Raw genomic sequence first — 14,100 nt, 5'->3', positions numbered from 1 at the left:
CATAATGGTGACACTCATATGCATGTCAACAATTATTTCATTTTTTCCCTTAGAAAATATAGGAAGAACTAAACATCTGAGATAGAGTTGATATTACAATAAAACAACTTTGAATTCAACTATGCATCAACAAATGTATTTTTGTCAACTACTCAATAATGGATTTAGTTCTCATCTAATAACTAGCTTAGAGCAGAAAAAATGCTCAGCAAACATTTATATCGGCTAAAAATGCTCCGAAAAGTTTTGGCAGCTGTGTTTTGGGATCATGGTTTAAGCTATTCTGCACTGCCTGAGCTGGTAGACCAGTTTGGATCAGCAATAAGTGATCTGACATGTTCCAAAAACCAGCTGGACCACCTTAAGATGTTATGTAGTTAAATACGGTATTTATCAAGGATCAATAACCATAACTAATTGGCAGAATTGAACAGTTCTGGTATAGTTCACCTTGTATAAACCACCAGTTCCAAAACACAGATGCAACTGCATTTACCAGCAGGTAAAAGTCCTGTAGCTCAAACAGTAAAGCGTGACACTAGCAACAGCATGGGCATGGATTCGAGTCGCGTGTGAATGCAACTGATAGAAATATATGTATACAAACAGGAATGCAATGCAATAAAAGCATCTGCCAAACATGCAAATGTACAGAAAAGAACACAAAAATTATCAGCGGGGAATATTCACAGCTTAAAAACAAAAATGCACATTTGTTGGCCAACACAGACTCAGATACACACACACACACACATTCACACAAACAAACACACACACTTACAGCGTGATGGTAGAAAGCTCTGACATCCTGCACGAATGCTGGGCGGCCTGTGTGGGCTCACTGAAGCATTTCTGTGCACAGCTGCTAAACACGACAAAGACAACAAACACTCTTTAGGACAGAACACACACGCGCACACACACACTCATAAAACTGACCGCACACAACAGACCTCAACACTGAGAGACCTCAAGGACATTCCTCAAGCACATACTTCGCCCGATACTGTTTTCCATGCAATGGTAACCCTATGGTTCACTCTAAAAAATGCTGGGTTGTTTTAACCCAGATTTGGGTCAAATATGGACAAACCCAGCCGTTCGGTTACATTTTTTGATTCAAATTTTAACCCAACTGTTAGGTTCGTCCATATTTTACCCAAATTTGGGTTAAAACAACCTAGCATTTTTTAGTGTGCGCTAACCCTAACCCTTGTGCACTAGATTATTCAGACTATTAAGACACTGAAGTCACTCTCAATAGACTTCAGGGTTTCATTCTTGTAGCTCAAACAGTAGAGCATGGTGCTAGCAACTCCAAAGTAATGGGTTCGATTCCCACGGAAAACAAGAACTGATGAAATGTATACCTTCAGTGCAATGTGAATGTTAAGACATAAGTCCTCATACACAATATGGCTTATCCAGAAAACAAAATACAGTCATTGTAATATATTTTTCACTGCCACATGTCACCTCGATCAACACAACAATGATTCCTCCTGGATTCTCTCCTGGAATCAGCACACAACTAAATTACTGAACATAAACTACAACCGTTCTTACAACAATCAAAAAATAAACGGCCTATGGAGATTTTTGACACTGTGAAACATTATTCACACATTCTATTATTACACCCAATTCCAAAAGGAATTCTGTATGCATGCAAAATGAATGCTACCGATTATACTATCAACACTGAAATGATTTCAACTGAATAATGACTGTTTACTATTGTCTTTTTAGAGCTGCTTTACATCATAGAATCGTTATTTTCCTGTTTATCACTATAACTGCTTTGAAACAATCTGTATTGTATAAAGCGCTATTAAGTATAGTTTTTTGTATAAAACTGTTAAGACTTTCAATCTCGTTTCAGCCACCGAGTTCATCATGCGATGCTCCATATCGACCAATCACACACAGCACACCAACAGTACGCTGTTTCCATGGAGACTGAGACAAGTTACTCACAGGTAGATGCTGGACTCGTTCCCGCCGATGTCTGGAGACTGCAGCTTCTGCACCAGGATTATGATGATTCCAATGAAGAGGACAAAATTAATCTGGAAGCAAATGCATGCGTTTATTATGGCTCCCATTCACATACATTCATAAATTAATATATATGTTTTATTAATCCATGATTTAGCTTCTTTTTTATTTTATTTTTATTTCTTTGCTTACCATGATTGATGCCACAACAGGTCCCTTGATCACCCACCAGAGGGCAGTATTATCATTCATGTCCCAGCAACTGATGAAAAACAATTGATTTAAGAAACTGGCTATTGGTCCGTTCGGTCACATGATTTAACAGCTAGGAGTTACATGCTTTTGAAAGAGAATAGCTTGCAGTATGTCCAGATTCCCGGCTACATTTGCCTAAATGCACAATATTCGACAGCGCACACTGCCTGGAAAACTGTCACACAATGCAATGTGCTCCAATCAAAATTGACCCTATTTATTTTCATTTTCTTACATTTTAACAGGATTTTTAAGATAATTATGTATTGATAATCAACTAAAACTAAGTTACTTCTGTCCATTTGTGAAATATATAATACAAAAGTTATTCTTACATTTACTTCAGTATTTCAAAGCAAAAAGACATGTGAACCATGATCTAAAGGTGGACAGAAGGTAGTAGATGTTGTTCAACTTTTTTTTTCATAATAATTTAAAGGCCTTAAACATTAGCATATCAGATATGATACAGCCATTATAGGTTTAATAAATGTCATATTATGCATTATTATATCACATTATAGAAGTAAAATTAGTTGCACCTTTACATGTTGTTCATGTTCAACTCATTACTGACTAAAAAAATATTGATATAAAAATACTGATATAAAATATGATATAATACTGATATAAAAAAATATAAAAAATAAACCTGGATTAAACCATACGCATCAGATGGCATTCACAGAATTAAACATGCAACATAGTGAGGTTATGTAACAAAGTAGTAGAATCTCATCTAAAACATGTATTGTTCCATACTGCATACATGTGCTTTAAATAGTATAGAGTATACAGTATATACTGTGCAATTATCCTTACACTTACACTTTTTTTGCATTTGTATTCCTTTCCAAACATAGACTCATTCTTGTGACTAGTGACACTGAATGCTAATAGTGTAGTTCAGTGCGAGCATCTGCGTAGGTATCAAAGCAACAATTACAGTATATCCCTTTTTGTTTATGCGGCATTACACGTACCCAGAATTATCAAAATGAAGACGCAGAACAGCCCATATGGTCACACAAATGGTGGGCGTTCCTGAAAGTGTGAGAGGAAGAGGAAATTTGTCAGATCTCAAAGCGGTTCTCTAATGCATTTAGACCTTCAATATTAATGTATTACATATGCCAGCACAACAAATCACATCATAAAGAGCCAGTGGCCAGTTAATAGACGCTGCACTCCATTTCCTTCCATATCTAAGAGTGTGACACATAATCAATCACGTAACAATCCGCTTTTGTATGATGCATCACTGTGACATACCCCAGCCGATGATGGTGTACCAGTAGAAGTAGCGTCTCTCAGGGAAGAAGGTTTCCACCAGCAGTGTGAAGAGATAGAGACCTTCGATGAAGAGCCAGAAGTAGTTTGACATCACACAGTAATGGAAGAACACCATCACTGCCTTACACCCCACCTGAACACAGAGAAACACATTTAGAAAAGCCAGTGGATCCCTCTTAGTAATCCATCAGACGAGACGACCTCATTATAGTCACAGTTTTCAGTGTCCTGTGCCCGGAAATGTATAGCACATTCAAAACACCCTGTAAGTATTAACTTGGTTGCACGCTGCAACTATAGCCAGAAGAACTAAACCTGGACTAGAGTAGAGCAATACTATCATCAATGATCAAAACAGATGGTTTCAAGGTAGTGACATACTATCTATTCATGTTAAATTAAAGTAGAACTGTACTATATAACAGGCCATGCGAATGTTTTGTACAGAATTTTAAATGTTCCCGCACTCACAACACAGTTATTTCCATAAACAAGTCTTAACGATGCGATACGATACGATAATACTTTATTGTCTGAAAAGACACCAAAATATGAAAAAACAATTAACTGAAAAATTACACTGCCAACAATTACATTAGCAGAAAACACATACTTTGTGCTAAAATCACCCTAAATTGCAAAATAATATGCATGAATTGAGACAGAAAAGATTATTTTCCAAAAGCACAAACATCAAAATAACATTGGAAAAGAATTGTATACAGTATATTCACAGTTTGTGAAATGAAAATATTACAAAATATTTGTTATATAAAGTTATTTTTTTTTAAATGCAAAAATTTATTAATTTTTGTAATGGTTTTGTGAAGTCGTGAGTTTAATATTGTATCACTTTGATCTGTTTGCTATTTGCAATTTACTATTTTTTATAGCGTGATTTTTGGCGAATTGTATTAAAACCTAGTTAGGGTCAGTTTGACTCGCAGTCGCGAACATCATAAAAATGGTTAATTATAATAATAATATAACCCACAACAATTATAAAACAAAAATCTATATTTTCCACTTAATATTTTGACCACCTTAATTCCTACTCCGACATATTTTAGAGTAAAAGAGGATGTTCAACAACAACAACAACAAAAAAGTAGGACATCGTGAAATTATTTGATTGCAAAAACCTGAAACTGGGTATTTGATTAGTATAAATTAGAGATTAGTTGATTAGATGATTAGTATCAAAGGCCTCCTCAGGTTAAATCAGCTTAAGTCTGTCAAACTGGTTTTTAGAACATAGTAGCTGATGTGTTGCTGGTTTAAAGTGCTCTAACCAGGTAATGCATCAAACAAGCCTAATGACCAGCTTAAACCAGCTATAAGCATCTGGATCAGTGATGCATCCTTTCTTCTGAAAGATGGCATGTACCCTGTACATTTCCATTCACAATATATAGCCCGCTATGTGTCAGAACACCCTGAAGTCTTTGTTCATCAGTTACCCTCTGAACCAATTCAAAGCTAAGTGATGTCATTACCACGGCCTCTGATTGGCTGGGGGAAAGAGCTCAAAGCCCTCATTCAGGTGTATAATGAGAGAGTGCACGTTTTGATAAGCTATTCAAATGCTAATATGGAAATAATGGAATCGAGCTCGCTGAACTCGGCTTCATGATAATTACAGCTGTTTGTCAGGCACAGATGGGGGAAACAGAACATGCTGCTGCAGAACGTGGGCTTGAACATAAACGGATCGAGTTATTATTAGTCTGTGGGTTTCACATGCAAATGGCATCCAAGACCAACAGTTCAGTCTCTCACTGTGAAAGTAAAGCTTATAGAGACACCGAAACTGAAATTAGAGTTATAATTTAGCTGAAAAATTCAACCGGAAATAAAATTTTTTTAATAATCAATTACTTGGTCAAATTTATTTAATAATCAGCACTCAAATAAATAATGAGTTGTATATAAACAATTAAATTGCACATAAGGCAGTTTTTATATAATTATATTTCTACTACAATTCATTGTTGAAATATAAACATTTAAATGGTGGCTGTAAAATAACTTGTTTTCATGAAAACTTTTTTTTAAACATAATAAATAAAGTAAAAAGGTTAAACAAAAATATAATGAATATGTAATATATTTAGCAAAATGCTCTTCTCTAGAGTTATTTTTCAAGCTTACTATTGAGCTATGGACATTAAATGGTTCACTAATAAACAGCAAGTTCTGACATGAAACTCTAGATGGCGCTGACAATTACATCGTTACATCATTAACTACACGGCACAAGCTAATTGGTTCATGTTGCATCTGCAGCCAATGAGCTTGCTGCTCAACATTTAAACCGTTGGTCAGCGTTTGCTGTAGCAGTTTGCGGCGTGCTTTCAAAGTTCCTCTGAAACCCTTCACCTTCCCCAGCTCCACCTGTATAGATCTGCTACAGGTAATTTCATATACTCTATTTGTGCAGCTGCAGTATGTCTTAAGGTAGGGACAAACCAAACCGACGCCAAAGAACTAGCGCTGATAAAAGCTGACTGTGTTGTCACCTTGCGTCGGGGAAAATACAATCTGTGCTTGAACACACCGAAAAAACTAGAGCCGACTGTCAGCTAGCATGTGCATTCTGCGCCTGCGTGTAAAGAAGATAACTGTCTCTTTCAGCAGATATATTCGTCTATATTCCCCAAAAGGGAAAGCGAAACTAAAGGCCATTGCACACTGAGTCCGAAATTTTCGTATGCGTTTTTTCGTATTCGTGATTCAGTGGCTCTGAATTGTCAAAACACCATTCAAACACCATTCAAACTGCTTTCTACGGATGCGAAAAAGCAGAAAATTGAACCTGATACTAATTTTTTTATGACGGACGAAAGTTTCGGAGGCAGTGTGCAAGCGTGATTGACAACGTGAGGTCGATTTTTTTTTTTTTACGTGCGAAAATTTCGGATGTGAATTTCGGACTCAGTGTGCAATGGCCTTAAGACTGCAGGTCACAAACCATAAAAAAGCAGCGCTTGCTTTCCATTTGGAATATAAATCCTGCCGATCACGTTTTTTTTTCACTCCGCTCATGCTAATATTAAAATATTCACGCAGTGGAATGCTCAGGTAAGATGACGTAAAATTAGAAGAGCGGTCATGACTTCTTTGCTTGCTTTCATCACTTTTTCTCTTATTCTTGGTCACTGACTTGTTTGCTAAACTGAACGACCAATCAGAGTTCTCTCTCTCACCGACGGCCCGACACCGATTCTTCATGTTTTATCGGTCCAAAAAACCCGGCAGAGTCCGACCAGAGCCAACGGTGCAGAACACAACGAAAAAACTAAGTTGGCCGTCGCCCAAAAACGGCCCGATGTTGCCCGAAACATCTTTCCATATGGTTTGGTGTCGAAAACAGTAAGTTCAAAAAGAAATTAGTAATATTAAGCTGGTGATGTGCTCTCAACTTCATGTCAAATAAAATGGCTTCATTGTGTATTAGTGAACATCATTTTAATCAGATTTGTCATTGTATTAAAAGCATTAGCATTAAAAACAAAATGGCAGATGTGCATTACTCACAGTATGATCAAAGCAGTGGTCACTGTCCTCCTCCGCGTACAAAACCCCATCTTTAATAAACACAGAGGTGGCTCTCAGCATGAAGGACACAAACAGGTTCATATGGATGAAGTTCCTGGTGCAGTGAAGCTTTCTGTTGACAGACGTTCAAAGGAAGGATTACGCCATTATATGAGATTGAAATTCTAATGTGTTTGGGTGGGAAGCTGAGGGTCTGTATCAATGACTGTGTAAACACTCATAAAAAGTTCTTTAAAGCCCTTGGCATCTTATCATAATTTACATTATACGTAGGTTCTTCAGATCACTCTATTTGGTTTCAGGGTACTTTAAAGCACCGGTACGTAGAAAGATTTCTAAAAAAAAAAAAAAAACTAAAGAAAACAAAGTACTTTGTGTATCTCGAAAAGCTTCTTCAATTGAACCAGGCTGTGAAATCATTTTTCACTGTAATTGGAAAATGTTATTTTTGAAAGTTATGGGGACAATTTCACACAAAAAAAAAATCTGGGTGATAATACACACCAAAAAGAAAAGAGAGAGAGAAAAAAAGAAATTATATTTTGCATATAATATGCTACCTGTATTTATAAGATATCATGGTAACTCCATGTTTTAACCTTCATCATGTACTTATAGAGTTTGACCAATATATAATTTTTTTAGAAATACTGTTACCGATTTATGTTACGGTATGATAATTTTGAGATCGATTAATTCAAAATCCTTTATGCGTTCAATCTGGTAGTTTACATTGCTGGATATAGCAAATGATGGCAAAATAAACTTGTTAAACAAGATAAATGATATATACTTAATTTCACATTAAGTATTCGGTTAATCGATCGCGTTTAAATTAAGGAGGAATCGACAAGCGATTAATTAATATTATTTCTTATCCATTTATTTCGTTTTATTTATACATACAGTATATATGACCAGAGGTTAAATTATTGTGCTTAATTATTGAACATAATGTCACAATTCTTGACAAATATGACGTTCTTGACAGTTTTCAAGAGATTCCTCCTAAGAGCCCTTTGCAAGCAGGTTGGATAATTTTCCATTGAATCTTCCTCAAGTGACTAGGACAAAATTACGTACTCAAGAGAAACAGCATATTATGAAAAGGTCAATGTTGTGTGATGACACTGCTTTAAAACTGACCTGAACCGGCACAGAATGACCATAGCTGTGGTCAGAGAAACTAGAGACGTGCTGTAGCCCACCGTATAGAGAGCCTTCACAGATGCGTAGTACATGTCGTCCTTGAAGGGAGGAGAAAAAAATATATACTTTTGGTTAGCAACCATTTTGCAAAGGTTTTTGTTTTCTTCCATTTCTTTGAGTTGAATACAGAGCATGCACTGTCCTAGGGTAAATACTTACCACAAATTAGATGAATAAAGTAAAATACTATGCAAATACGAAATTACCACTACTTTAAAAATTGGTCTAATTTAAAGGTGCAGTGAGCGATTTCTGAGAAACACTGTTGATATTCATTGCTCCGCCCCCCAAATGCATGAACACACAATGCAAGAGTGGATGTTTCTTTCTAGCTGAAACAAAGTAAAATAATGCTTCATGAAAAACAAAAGCGAACGAATGCAAAGAACAAAACATGAACATCCAGTACACAAGAGTATATACAAGCAAAAGTTGGTTGTTAGTCACTAGCAACACATTAGCTCCAAACAAACAATGACACTCAAAACTGTCACTATTGCTAACATTACAACAACAGCATATCTTGATTCTGGGAAACATAGTAAAACCACTGTGGAGCAGAAATAACACAACCTCGGGGTCTGTTTTCAGGCTTTCAACAGCGTTCTCAGAAATAGCTTATTGCACCTTTAAATAATGGGGGTCTCTTATAACCCTAAATAACTATGATGGTTATGACCATCATGTTCCCAATGGTTTCTATCATTAAGATTTCAGTCAGATGAAATACTCACAGGCTTGGTTGCGTTGTAACCTATCATACAGGCATCAACATAGTGTGGAAACGGTTCAGACCAACCGAACTCTGTACAGTTTCTGCTGATCTTGCCAAGCCCTGAAAGGCAGTAGGGCAACAACCAGAACAACCATAAATCAAATGTGTTTCTCAATTTTTTTAAAAACCTATAAGCAACTGCTGAAATTTGCTGCTGTCAGCAGAACTGCAAGAGCAAAAGCGTACATACATCACCACATACATTTATATCGACTGACGCATGATCTCACATATAGCCTAAAGTTCACAGTTTCAGTCTGTAATGCCTGGTTTAGCAGTGTTGCTGATTTGCAGCATAAAAAAGGGCAAAAACATTCTAATTTTTGACAAGATACAAAATACCATTTTATAGTTTAACTCTTGTTTATGTTTATATATTTAACTCATTTTTATTATACTATTTATTCTTCTCAAAATAAATTATTTCTGACGGATCATGTGACACTGTTATAAGTTATAATGCTGAAAATTCATCTTTGCAACACAGGAATAAACTTCATATATTAGGTATACCAAAATATGTTGGTAACACTTTACAATAAGGTTCCATAAGTTATTGTTAGTTAGGGATAGTTCACCCAAAAATGAAAATTCTGTCAGTATTTACTCACCCTCATGTTGTTCCAACCCCTTAAGACCTTCGTTCATCTTCGGAACACGAATTAATATATTTTTGATTAAATCTGAGAGCTGGTTCACTCCTCCATAGGCTTCTAAGCAGGGACGTGCAAAGGAATTATGAGGGGCAGTTGCTCTGACCTGAAAAAAGGGCTTCCTGTACATTCAGTTGTGCTTCTTGCTCGTATTCAGTTCTGATGGTAGGCTACGGGCAACTACGCATGATTTGAGGTATGATTGCGTAAAGGGAGCAGGAATTCCGGTAGGGAACAGAATTGACTGCTAAACCCAGGGCCGATCCTGAACTCCCCCTGGGACCCTAAGCAAAAGGGGCCCTCTACCTGACCTGTGACGCCGTGAGCTATGTAAACCATTTGCCATTGCCACACAATCACACCTGACACTTCAGTGCTCCCAATACAATCCTCCCTCCTTGAAACAAATCAGTCAAAGAAAAAGTACAACAATATAGAACAGAATGAGGTTCAAACAAACAATATTTATTGAATAGAATATTTTCTATAGAATGTTAACATAACAAGTGAATATTAACGTAAACATAAATAAGAAGAAAATAATAAATTATAACCCTGAGCTTTGGCTTTTGGGATTAACTTTGGTTCTCTCTACAGCCTGGGTATTTTCGGCATCAGTATGATTTTTATGCATGTTGAAGCAATTCTTGATTTATGGTTATTATTTACCGAGGGATGTGCATCCATATTGACGAGTATGTCCAGCTAATCAACATTTTAAATTCAATATAGCCTATAAATCAATAGTCAATCAATGTCAAATTGTCAATACATTGCTTTCTATCTTGCATAATTAGTGCAGTTGTTTAGAGTTTTTAACTACACTGAGACTAGATAATCAGTTTCTTGTTTTATAAATGTGACTTTGATTGGGAGTGCCATCATTCACGTGCATGTATTGTACAGTATGTCTGGTCTCCACATATTTCTGCTTGAAAAATGCGAGTTTCATTTCGTGCACGCGCATATGAACGCACGATAACACACGCGACGCGGTTATGTTTTCCGAGCTGCAGTAAACAAACACCGTTGCACTTTGTCGTTTATCAAAAACAAACGTAATAATTTTTTTTATTTTACTCTCACTTTTGTCAGGCACAAAGTGATGCAAGAGATGCACTGCCTGCCCAGCTAGGTTAGCAAGACCGAAAAACATCAAACTTTGCTGACATCAAACTTAGAGAGGAGAGAACACAAGTTTACCTGATTGTTGTTCCCGCAATTCACTCTCATGGGTTTTTTCTTCTTCCTCTTTTCGTGACCAGAAGGATAGTTTCGCTTCATTTTGTCATGGATGTTGTACACATTAATTGACACGCTATGACACGAGATGGAGGCGGGGCCTTAAGTAATTTGTGGGGTCTTACGCACCGGTCGCGTGCAGCGCTGCAGCCACGTAAACAGTTTGCCCTTACCTTACTGACTTTCACGTTCGGTGCACGAATGGAAGTGAATGAGGCTTTGCGATTTAAAAAAAAAAAAAAAAAAAAATGTATCTAGGCCTATGTGAAATTCTGCAGCCATTGTACGATTTTTTTTTTTTTTTCTCGGAAGGGCAACTTGAGTCGAGAAGGGCATATGGGCAGTTGCCCTTGCAACCTGAGCAACCCCCCTGTGCACGTCCCTGCTTCTAAGGGATTGAAACTTGGCGCCCCGAAAAGTTATTAAAGACATCGTTAAAATAGTCCAATTGACTACAGTGGCTCAATCTTAAATTTATCAAGCGACGATAATCTACTTTATTTCCTTCTCTGTGAGCCTCGATTGAGTTCACGTAGTGTACCAGCGCAGCGCTTCTGTGTTGTACGTCACACGCATCATACACATGACCAGCGTCGGCCAATCGTGAGCCTACGTGTGACGGTCTTACAGGGTTGGAACAACATGAGGGTGAGTAATTACTAACAGAATTTTCATTTTTGGGTGAACTATCCCTTTAATGCATTAACTAACAATGAGCAGTATTTATTCATCTTTTTGCAGTATTTATTCAATACTTTGTTCTTGTAAGTAGGGTTTTTAAATACATTACTATGAATGTCTCTCACCCTCCTCTGGACTCATGAAATCAAAGAGCTCGGGACAGCTGACCTCCACGACCTTACCGACATCGGCCGGCTCCCAGCAGGTCAGATTGTCCCACTCCCATGGACACTCTGAAAACAACACAACATTTTTCACATTAATACACCTCACATCTGACAGGAGCTAGTTGTTTTTGATGTGTTGGGACTGCTTTTACCAGAGATTTAAAGGCCTCTTTGACAATGGAAAAAAAACAACAACACTCAAATAAAAATAAAAAACTTTACAGCTTGCATAAATCTCATCAAAATGTTTGCAAATGATTTATTATCGTACCATATATTGTTTTCAACATGAACCATGGTATTATCTGAACTACCCTAGAGTACCAAGTAAATAGCATGGTATATGATTTTAAGAATAATTCAAAAGCAAATTGCAATATAGGTAACACTTTACAATAAGGTCTCATTTGTTAAAGATACTGTACCTGATATTTTTTTCTTCTATTTGGGCAAAATGGTTTAAACCCCAAATGATATATTTTAAAAGCAATCATCTGTGAAAAAAACAGGATTTATGATGCCATCTACTGTTCTTATACAGGATTGTAATAGATGAGAAGCTCGCACCATGGACGGAAAGTCTTGGCCAAAAACATGCTGAGGAAAAAGGGGGTTGCGCATAATGAACTCAGGGACAAAAATTATAAAATGAGCGAGTACATCATAAATCTATTTTCGAAACCGTGTTTTTATCTCATCCTGAATCACTACGGTCCACCTATAATAATTGTTTATATTCGGACTATTTTAGACTGGTTCGCATCGTACCGCCACCGAGTAGGCCAGTGTCTGCGTGACTCGTCATAGACATAAACAGAGAGAAGTAGCTCCGGCTACAATATGCTTCCGCAAGAGGCATGCAGTTCTGTTTATTAACCGCTAGAGCGCCAAAAGTTAACTAACAATAAGCAATATATGTTTTACGACATTTAATATTTTTTGTCAATTTAATACAAATACAATTGTTCATTGTTTGTTAATGTTAGTTCACAGTGCATTAACTTATGTTAACAAATACAGTTATTTATTAGTAGCCTAAATGTATTCAATGTTAAAATGAACATCAACTAAAACTAATAAAACCTGTAGAAATATTTGTTTGAAAAAAGTTAATTGTTAGATTATGTTAGTTCACTGTGCATTAACTAATGTTTACAAATGAAACCTTAGTGTAAACTAACACTTTACGGTAAGGTTTCATTTGTAAACATTAGTTAATGCATTAGCTTACATGAAGTAACAATGAGCGATATATATTTTAAAGCATTTAAGAATATAATTGCTCATTGCTTGTTCCTGATAGTTCACAATGTTTACAAATACAGTAAATGAACATTAATAATAATAAATGCTTGAAATATTGTTCACTGTTAGTTCATGTTCATGTACCTAATGTAGTTAACTAATGTTAACAAATGAAACCTCAGCTTCGATAGATACCACTAAGAGTTTACAGTAAGGTTTTATTCATCATGGTATTTCCTACTGAAACAATATAGAACAGCACTGAAAACAAACTCTTTTGCATATAACCAAGTCTTCCTGAAAACACCAATGCCGAATTACATCTGGACTCCTGACATTATAACAGATGTCTCTGTTTAATTCTCAGTTATACCGAGGCCTTTCTAAGATTAGCTCCTGAGAGGAAGCCAAGGTGAATGTGAATGTACCCAGCAGGGGGCATCAGCACGGGCTCCTGTGACTCAGCGCCTGCCCCAGGACGACAACATGATCAATATGTGAAATGGATCAGAATCCATCACATTCAGAACGGCATTTGACTCATCATTTCCCTCAGCTCATTACATAAATGATTCTCGAATTAATTACAGAAATGCTTCTCATTCAATCTAATGGCAAAGAGAGGATGCAAAGATGAAGGAAAGAACGTGGAGATTCAGAACATTAACAACAGCTTTTGTAATGAAACGTCGGCAGATTATTTCTGTTCATTAACATAGAAGCATTTACGATACATTAATTTATTCTATTGCAAACCGTTTCATTCTATTGTATAGCCCAATGAAAGAAAAATTCAAGATTGAAAAACTATTTCAACTGATTTTCAACAGTAGACATGGAAACAAACATCTCCAGTGTTTCAGAAGAGACCTTTATGTCTCAAACTCAGATCTCAAACTAAAGGCAGAGATATGAACACTATAAATACTAAATATGAATAAATAAATAAATACTGAGTCTCAAAATGAATACTACAAATACAAACTAAATTAAATAAATGAATGAATGAATTAATAATATGCCA

At 36.4% G+C, this 14,100-nt stretch overlaps 1 protein-coding gene across 4 annotated transcripts in view; it reads right to left on the bottom strand.

The window, feature by feature from the left end:
• Window positions 1–14,100, bottom strand: part of adcyap1r1a (adenylate cyclase activating polypeptide 1a (pituitary) receptor type I) — a 52,901-nt gene that overhangs the window by 7,194 nt on the left and 31,607 nt on the right. For 2 of the 4 annotated variants that reach the window (XM_077222427.1, XM_077222428.1), the window contains exons 4-12: window positions 11,790–11,897; window positions 9,048–9,148; window positions 8,251–8,351; window positions 7,084–7,216; window positions 3,526–3,679; window positions 3,237–3,297; window positions 2,191–2,260; window positions 1,978–2,069; window positions 782–865 (exon numbers count right to left, since the gene is read on the bottom strand). In XM_077222427.1, coding sequence (XP_077078542.1) covers window positions 782–865; window positions 1,978–2,069; window positions 2,191–2,260; window positions 3,237–3,297; window positions 3,526–3,679; window positions 7,084–7,216; window positions 8,251–8,351; window positions 9,048–9,148; window positions 11,790–11,897 — 904 coding nt within the window. The remainder of the gene's footprint in view (window positions 1–781; window positions 866–1,977; window positions 2,070–2,190; window positions 2,261–3,236; window positions 3,298–3,525; window positions 3,680–7,083; window positions 7,217–8,250; window positions 8,352–9,047; window positions 9,149–11,789; window positions 11,898–14,100) is intronic. The other 2 variants (XM_077222430.1, XM_077222429.1) reach the window with 1 other exon arrangement.

This window comes from Siphateles boraxobius, unplaced genomic scaffold (assembly GCF_051911475.1).
Source record: "Siphateles boraxobius isolate OS27281-9 unplaced genomic scaffold, OSU_SipBor_1 86, whole genome shotgun sequence".
Lineage (NCBI taxonomy): Eukaryota > Metazoa > Chordata > Actinopteri > Cypriniformes > Leuciscidae > Siphateles > Siphateles boraxobius.
This window is presented reverse-complemented; position numbering and strand designations above follow the sequence as displayed.